At 43.2% G+C, this 9,076-nt stretch overlaps 1 protein-coding gene across 1 annotated transcript; it reads right to left on the minus strand.

Annotated features, from left to right (window-relative positions):
• Window positions 1-2,143: 2,143 nt before the first annotated feature.
• On the minus strand, window positions 2,144-6,728 carry paqr9 (progestin and adipoQ receptor family member 9). Its single transcript, XM_030076778.1, has one exon. The coding sequence runs from the start codon at window positions 5,694-5,696 to the stop codon at window positions 4,401-4,403; it is 1,296 nt and encodes a 431-aa protein (XP_029932638.1). The 5' UTR covers window positions 5,697-6,728; the 3' UTR covers window positions 2,144-4,400.
• Between the last annotated feature and the right edge of the window lie 2,348 nt (window positions 6,729-9,076).

Here is a 9,076-nt window from a genome sequence, read left to right on the forward strand (position 1 = left end):
GGCTCCTCTGAGTGAAGGCTGATCCCCCTGCTCACTACACCACCCGACTTTCATTCAGGGCAAAAGAAAGTTTGGCAAACATGGAATTTAAAGGGACAGTTCACCCATTTAAAAACAACTGCTCATTTTAACAATACATAAAGCACCTGTTGGCAGAGTTACCAGATCTTTCTAGACAGCACAGTATTGAAGCAAAGTGTGTAACAGACCCACGTGTCAGTGTTACGTTTTGCATTGCTTACATGAAAACTACATGGCTTTGTGAAAGAGCGTAACGTGCTGCCGAAACGACATAACGGTCGTCAGTTTGAGGTGACTGGGAGAAAACCAGTGGTGAACTGAGGTAAAAGCTTGGTCACATTTAAAAACACAAATTTAGCTCAGCAAAACTATGACAACTATGAGTAACAACAGCAGCAGATCAGATGAATAACACAAAACGCTCAGACAGCACCACGTTGAGGCTAAACGTGACACTGGAACAGTTTCCTTTGGTGGACCGGCGGGTCTGTCACACACTTTGGCATACAATACAGTTATAAACTGTTATTTCAGCAAAAAAAAAAAAAAAAAAAGTTTCCATGTGCATTCATTGTATGTGTATTTCAGTTTCAAACACTAATAAAGTGTGTTAACTCTTCTTTGAGTGGATTAACGTGGTTATTTTTCAGAATATTAGCTGGGGGGAAGCAGGGCCGGGTCTACGCAGGGGCAAGAGGGGGCCTGGCCCCCTCAAATAAATGTTGTGCCCCCTCAAACTAAATCCCCCAAAATATATTAAGTTAGACATGGTAAAAGGTGCTGGAGCACAATGCCCCCTCAACATTTGTGGCTGCCCCCTCATACATGCCTGGCTAGACCCGGCCCTGGGGGGAAGTCCACCTCAATGGCAGGAGACTAACAGTTAGCATTATCCAGTATCCAGCACTCAGTAACAATGAGAGCAAGATAGCACTACTACTGTCCTACACAACAGCTAGTGAAATAATAATTTTTCAAAATGGGTGAACTATCCCTTTAACGTGCAGGGCTCACGGCTGCATACACAAAAACTCCAGACAGGCAAATTCAATGCTGCAGCAGAGGTTAACATAATAAGTGGGTAATAACATAAGTGGTTTGCCAAATTCATCTCTTGTTATGAAATGTGTGGACCAGAACGAAGCACGAGACGAAGACAAAGACAAAGACGACCAAACGCAGGACGGCAGAGGTCTAGTCAAGTATTTCAACAATGAAACAAATGACAGGAGAAATCCTGGATTCATCTGTGCAGGCAGGATATGATCTGCCGTAGACTAACCCTACTTCACTAACTAACTGTAAGGCTAAACTTTGCTTCATGCAGTTAAAAGGTTGAATAAATAGACATTTGTTTCTCAAGTAAATTAGCATCTCATCTACACGGTGAATTTACTCCCCTGCCTTAGTTAAGTGCAAATCTATCCAGAATGTTCCTGATCATGTCTTTTATACAGAGCACAGTATTGCCATGCATTCAACTGCCCCCCTCACATGTCAACTAGTGTTGTAAAATAATAATGCACAAAACATGAGAAGACAAGTTTCTGACCCTTGTTTCATCTGAGGCCACACTCACCCTCACACTGTGGCTGGGCTGCAACCGGGACTCACTTCAACTAAGATTTGTTCTAGTAATGAAATAACAATAATAGCCTAATAATGATCATTTTCAAAGATGGTTTTATGATGAGTAAATCCAGATTTCAAATGAAGCAGAGCTCCGTTGCACAATGAAAAACTAGTCCTGGTTTAAAATCCAAGTTCACTGGTTTACAGCTAAATTAAATAATCAAATTAAAAATGCACAAACATTTCAGCACAGGAAACCACATGTTGATCCAATATCACTGATTTGGTCTTAAAATATTTCAATAATTATATATATAAATATTGTTTTGTAAGTTTGTGAATTTTGTGGTACTGGTAAAATCAGTGATAGTTATGTGTTGTTTTTGTGTAAACTTTCTTATTATCTTTTTTTTTTTTTTTGCTAAGTTTCTTCTTTTCTTTTCTTTTTCTTTCTTCTTTTTAATAATTTCTTGCAAATTTTATTTTCTTTTTTATTTCTCTACACCTCTTAAACTTTAAGTTTAAAGTTTAAAAAGAGAAAAAGGGATGTTAAAAAGACAGTTTTAAATTTGGTGCAACAGAACTGAATGGTAAACTGTTATTTAACCTGGTTTAAAAATGAGTCCTTAGTAGTGCAACCCAGCCTTTCATATCTATTCAGGTATGTGAACTCTACCTGCAGCTTGTTGCTGTTCATGCTGACTAGAAAACATGAGATCTGTAAAAAACAGAAGTGGAACCTCCTGAACGCGCTCCCGTGGGAACGCAGCAGGCCGGGCGACAGTCATCAGTGTCCTCAACAGCACACAACACCATGAGGACTTTTCACATAGACACTACAGCAGCTGCCCAACAAAACATGTCACATCTGCAGGCTAACCATATACACTGTAGAAATGTTAGCACGGTTAAAGGTTCGAGAAACAAGCTTTGCTTTTTCACACATAATTACAGGGCCGGTGGAGGCAGCCCTCTGAAAAAGCTTCACTGCAAGACTGATAGCAGCACACAGCTATTTCTGTTCTGTCGACAAGGCCACCCCACTTCCTGCTGCAAGGCCTGCTAAGACACAGAGAGGAAATGAGGCTCTCTCTGTGTGTGTGTGTGTGTGTGTGTGTGTGTGTGTGTGTGTGATATGTGCATTTGTGTGGTCTATCTAAGTCAGAGGACGAGACTATGTGATGGACACGAGGTCAGAAGTGACGGAATTTGACTGAATATGAAAGAAAGGTGCTGAATTCAGTGCATAGGGGCTCGACTTCAGCCTGTCTTCCAGCGAGACAGAAGTGTGTAAAGATCCACGCCTGGCTTTAAAGGGATGGTAAACCCAGCTCAAAATGGGAATTTGGCTATTTTGTATTATTCTTGTCTACTGTCCCCATCATCCACCAAGACATGAGAGGTCCAGAAAGTCAATAACAGTAATAAAATGGAGTACAGCCGTAATTTTGTCTAAAGAATGTCATTTGCTGGTTTAAGAGGAATAATTATTTATCTGAGACTGTTTTATTACTTGTTTTTGTTCACAGTTCATTCTATGTTGTTTTACGTTTTTCTATCACAAAAATAGCATTGAAGCTAAAGTGTGCTAGTGCAGGATATCAGGCACGGCTGAAGAGTCAGCCAACCGGAGCAGGAGGAATACAAACTGAGGTCGTGCTCTGACTGGATCGCTCCACTCTTTGACATGAAAGTAGCTTTTTAATCCCCAGCAAAAGTGCTTGTTCGACACAGGAGAAATCAGCTGACATATTTTAGTTTACCATCCCTGTAAGGTCAGATAAATTGAGGGAGGGGGGGGTCAAGAGGAGGTCGGGCTTGTAGCTCGACAGCAGACTACACAATGGCAGGTTTTCTCAAGGGTCATACTGACATTTAAGCCACATTATTCCAATGTTGTTACATGGAACATGTATCTTCCTGCATATCCTACTACCGGCGCCTTCCGCTGCTTGGCCTCAACCATACGACCCCTTGAGACGTTATTATCCCCCTTTGCTCGTACAGCCTGTTAGAACTTGCTGGAGTGACTCATGGGACCAAATTGGCAAGGTCTTCTGTAACCACTCAACCGGACAGCCACCCTGTGGCAAGCTCAAAACATAATCCCTCTCATCTCCCGTTGTCCCCAATTTCCCCTCATGAGCGTTTGGAAAGCCCTCACATAGGGGTCAGAACATATGGTATTCTATAAGAGACTTCAAACTGGTAGAGAAATAAAACATAATGTCTATTTTTTCCTTGCGTGCACTGGCCTCTCTGTCTGACATAGCTGCATTAGCATGTGCAAATCTTCATCTAAAGGACCATACCAGTGAGTTTGGCCTGTTTACCACAATTTACCCACATGTTACATTGCAACACACAATTCTGGCAGTCATGTGGGGGAGCTAAAGATTTCACAAAATATAATTGAAATCCTTGGATTTTATAATTGAAATCCTTCAAACAGCCACCTCTTATTGTTCTGCTTCTGTGGCTAACAAAGTTGTCACCATTCATGAACCACAGAACTAATAACTGGCTGTGTAAAACAAGCATTTCCTTGGACTGTTTTCAGACAGAGAGACCGTTTCACTCAATTTCAAGTCAAAACACAACAGACTTTTCAGATGAATGACTGGATAAGTGGTAGATAAAATGATATTGGAGTTCTAAAGTACACCTGCTTGCTTTGGATAAAGACTAGCAGAAATATGATACATTTTGATGATATTACACTAAACATGCAAACTGGTATGGTCCTTTAACCTAGTGATACTAGCTTTGTTAAAAAAAAAAAAAAAAAAAAAAAAAACTCTGTACGATTAATGACACTTGAGATGTTTCTTGAGATGTTCCTTTGCTAGCTGGTCTCTCTGGGGTCCATAGATGCTGTTGGCGCACCAGGAGAACCACACGATGATAGAGGCGATGGTGGTCTGGAGGAGGAGCATCACCCCATAGGTGGATGCTATGGTGGGTCCTGGGAGGCGTGGCAGCGTCTCAGCAGGGAGCAGGAGGCTCGGCTGGAGCAGGATGGCCTTCAGCTCGGCCTTGATCATATGAAGCTCATCCAGGATGGACAGAAACGTACAGCAGTGGAACCACTGGTGGCTGTGCCCCCAGATGTCAAACCGACCCGGGGCCAGCCGCTCAGGAAACTTGCTTATGTTGAAGACGGCTGACACCACTAGCCAGAAGCAGTGGCGGTAGAAGAAGCTGGGCATGGAGGTCGAGGCGACAAAGGAGGAGGAGGCTGCCGGGTAAGGGGATCTGGTCAGGAGCCGGTAGAACACCGGCGTGGAGGAGATGAGGAAGGGCAGGAGAAAAACAAGGGTCCGGATGACGTATCGATATTGCCTCCACCGCTGGCGGGTGTTACAGCACGACAAGACGCAAATGATTGCAACAACACATGAGCTGGGGATGTAGAAGGTCTCAAAGAACGTACTGAATTCTGGGACTGCATAGGACAATGGGCGTGGCCCTGTGTCTGCACCAACCTGGGAGCCATTGAACCCTCCTGTACCCGCCTCCCTGATCCCTGCCTGAGGGTGGATGTAGTAGAAGTATGCCAGGGACGAGCCAACAGTGTAGGCACTGATAGTGCCATAATCCACGAAGAAACACACTTCCCTGACCACAAGGGACATGGAGTTCAACAGATGAGCCATGCTGCTCGCCATGAGCAGACAGAACACCCCGATGAAATAATTCCACAGCGGATAAAAGAAAGGGTCATCGCCGTGCGGCGCACCTTCCCAACCAAACACCTCCACAAAATAATATGCAAAGATAAACACAGGGAGGAAGTGCGTCCAGAAGTTGCCGGTCTCATTGGTGGGCCTGAACGCTGACAGCAGGCAGTCCTGAAGGCTGTAGTTTGGGAAGCGGTAGCCGCTCAGGATGAAGTTCTCTGTGACCCGAGGCGGGACGTCCGTATGCCTCAAAAGGGGCAAAGATCGACCACAATTCAGAAACATGATGGGACGATAATGAGGACAATCTGTGTTACTGACGGCCAAATATTCTATTTGGATGTCATTTTTCTTGCTGTGCGCTTCAGTTTTTATTGCTTTGTTGAGGGCTTGGTTGTTGATCACAGTACCATCTTTACTCATTACTGACAATCAATCACTCGATTATAGGTAGATAAGGCATCTAGACTGTTCTGACGTTAAAAGACCTTTCAGCTCTGTTAATAATTTCAATAAGTCCCTCATCTGAACCTTTGATCCCAGCCTTCAGCTTTCTCCTGCTGTTTTCCAGGCCACAGAGCGCCTACAGGCTATAGCGTAGCATTTACGACCATGTCAGTCTAGTCAGCTGCAGTCCCCACAGTGCTGGGAGAAAATGGCAGGCAAGTGGAATACACAACATAAAATGAAAGTGGGGCCTCAGGTTTGATTATTTCCCACCCTCTGTTACCTCTTGACCTCCGGATCGTTCCAAAAGGTCAGCAAAACATCCAACACGCAGGTTAATCTCCAGCACCTTTCATGCTGTTGGGCCTCCCTCTTTTATTTTTTTGCATAGGACAGTCTGTATGGAGGATTCTTTGTTATCTTGAAACAGTCATTGAACTGCAATGTACATTCAAATGGCTTGTGTGCATAGCTGGCTTGGTGCAGCACCAGAAAAAAAACAGGGACAGAAATCAGAAATCAATCAAGGCCACTTCTTACTGTGTTACAAGCTTCAACACATCCCAGTTGCTATCTCCTAAGTCTAATTTCCATACAACTTGGAGGTCCTGGACATGGCATCCGATCTGCTCTGGAAGTAGGTCGAGTGGGCCATGCGGGCTGGAGCGGGCCAATGCAGAGGACGGTGCCTTCTATTCCTTCTCCTCTTCCCACTCTTTCATCCTCAATCCACGTCCCACTTTCATTAATCCAACTCCCATTCAGTTGCAATGCAGTTCGCTGCAGGACGGCATAGCCCCCCGGGACTGAAGAGAAAACCGGTCTGCCGGTGTACATCAGGCTCCACCATTCCCGGAACGCAAGGTCACGTTCAGAATCCCCGTTTCAGAGCGATGGATCTATAAGAAACAGATCCTGCGGAGGGACAGATCGACTCTCCGGCGGCTGGTCAGTCCTCCGGGGCTGGAGCCAGCCGGCATTTCGGTCAAACAGTGCCGTGAATGAGAGCGTAAGGGGTACCAGGGTCAAGCTACACAGAATAATGTATCAGCTGTTTCCGGTTATTCTTTTCAAAATAAAGCAGCGCTTTAGACAGAAGGTGAGCTGAGACCAGGGCTAAAGCAACCTGAGCTGGAGACAAACCTACCTTGATGAAATGAATACTGTGTGGTGCCTTTGGAGGGTGACACACGATATGTAATATACATTAAGGCACAACTGAATTTTGGTGAAGGGTTAGGTTTTAGAGTTACTGGAAGGGGATTTGAGTCCACATGGTGGTGAAATAATCTCTTTAGTTGGGCCCCTGGGCTGACGTCTGAACACAGTCTGAACGGAAACAAATATTAAGAAAAAAGATATATTATTAAGAAAACTGTGATAATTAAGGTAACTACACTGTAATGATACAATGATCCAGAGCATGCTATGTTATCTGATAGCAAATATATCACTTATTTTATAAATATATCACTTATATAAATATATCACTTTATTTTATTTTACTTATATGTATCTATATCTATATCTATGTGTGTGTGTGCGTGTGTGTGTGTGTGTGTGTGTGTGTGTGTATTGCAAATTTTCATTTTCTTTCCTTTCTTAAAATTCTGTCATTTTCGTTGGCAGGTGGAGTGGTGGGTAATTTTTGACTAATCTGTAATATTTTTCCGTTAATATGATAATCACTTTTTTCCTTCACGTTTTTTTTCAAACAAATCAAATGAATTTGCTCACATCTTTGAGAGTTAACCCTTTAGAGTCTCAGCAAATTCACCTAATTTCTTTCAAAAACATGTGTAGAATGGTGCAAATTAGCAAGAAAGTACCTGAAATTCCTTGATTATCAAGAATTGAAATGCTATCTCACAAGAACTTGCAAGACAATGGATTTGAGTTTTTGGTTAATTCCTTTTTTATTGTTAATTATAAAAACACATAGTTGAAACTATGGTGAAATTAAACTATTCCTCATTTTGCTGAGAACCCGCTGGAGGCCCCTCAAGGACCACTGGCGGTCCCCAGGCTCCACTTTGAAAACCACTCGTACATCTACCATTCTAAAAAAAAAAAAAAAAAAAAAAAAGGGGGGGGGGGGGGGGGGGGGGGGGGGGGGGGGGGGGGGGGGGGGGGGCTTTAATTTTGAAGGTAAAATGTGACGTGTTCCGGCGTCGCCCTGGCTCAGTGCGTGCAGCTTGATGCGCCTTTGACAGGTCACCTCACTAATGCGGCGCTTTAATCAGCCTACGCTTTTCCTCCTTCTGTTCGGTTCCGCGACGCTCCTGTTTGGCCTCGGCTGCCGGGGGGACCGGGGGCAGAGGTGGTGCCGGCGGGACGCTGCCAGCCGGCCCGAGGCTACCGTGTTCCCGTTATCTCGTTAAAATGCACCGGACGTCCCTGTTGAATAATCCTGCCGCTGCACCTCTCTCTCTCTCTCTCTCTCTCTCTCTCTCTCTCTCTCTCTCTCTCTCTCACTCTCTCTCTCTCTCTCTCTCGTCCTTGTTGAGTAATCCTGCTCTTGCCCCCCTCCCTCCACCACCACAGCTTTTCTCCAACATATTTGTATGCTCACTTGTCCAAACATGCGCTCACGCAATTTGCATAATCTCTCTTGTCATTTGAAAACCTTTTAACTACTTCTGAATATATCACCATATTGATTATTTCATATTCCAGCTTCAAGTGAGAACCGACTCTGTCCTTTCAGACGACATGAACTGAAAAAGGCCCCTGTGGTCAGGCTAGACGCCAAGCTGCTGTCCTCAGCTCCTGGAGAAACCTTTAGGACATAGGAGGTTTTGGGACAGGAGAGCGGGGACACTTTGTCCTGTTTGGTTCAGACATCAAACTCTGCAGCACAACTTCAGTGAATGAAGGAATGAAAGAATGGATGAATAAGTCAATGTCTTCTTTGTTTTTGTTTTTTTTTTTATCTAATATTACTGATATCACTTAAATCAAATCAAATTAATACATTGTGTTCATTGTATAGCAGACACAGGGAGTGATGCAGCTTTGTTTATGCTTTGTATGGAATAAACAGAATTATAAATTGGCACAAACTATAAAATTATTTAGACATCTCTTCTCCAGCTGATTATTTATTTATTTAGTTAGTTAGTTTTTCTCTTTCATTATTTCCCCTCTTTTAAATTTTTTTTGGTATTGTTTATTTTATTTTTCATATTTTATTTTATATTTTCATGTTCATTTTCAGTAGTTGTGGAACATGTATTTGCACGTATAATAGGTTTTTAAAAAAAAAAAAGAAAAAAGAAAGAAGAAGAAGAAGAAGAAGAAGAAGAAGAAGAAGAAGAAGAAGAAGAAGAAGTGAGTAGTTAGCATGAGCTGTGATA

Source organism: Myripristis murdjan, chromosome 18 (genome assembly GCF_902150065.1).
Source record: "Myripristis murdjan chromosome 18, fMyrMur1.1, whole genome shotgun sequence".
Lineage (NCBI taxonomy): Eukaryota > Metazoa > Chordata > Actinopteri > Holocentriformes > Holocentridae > Myripristis > Myripristis murdjan.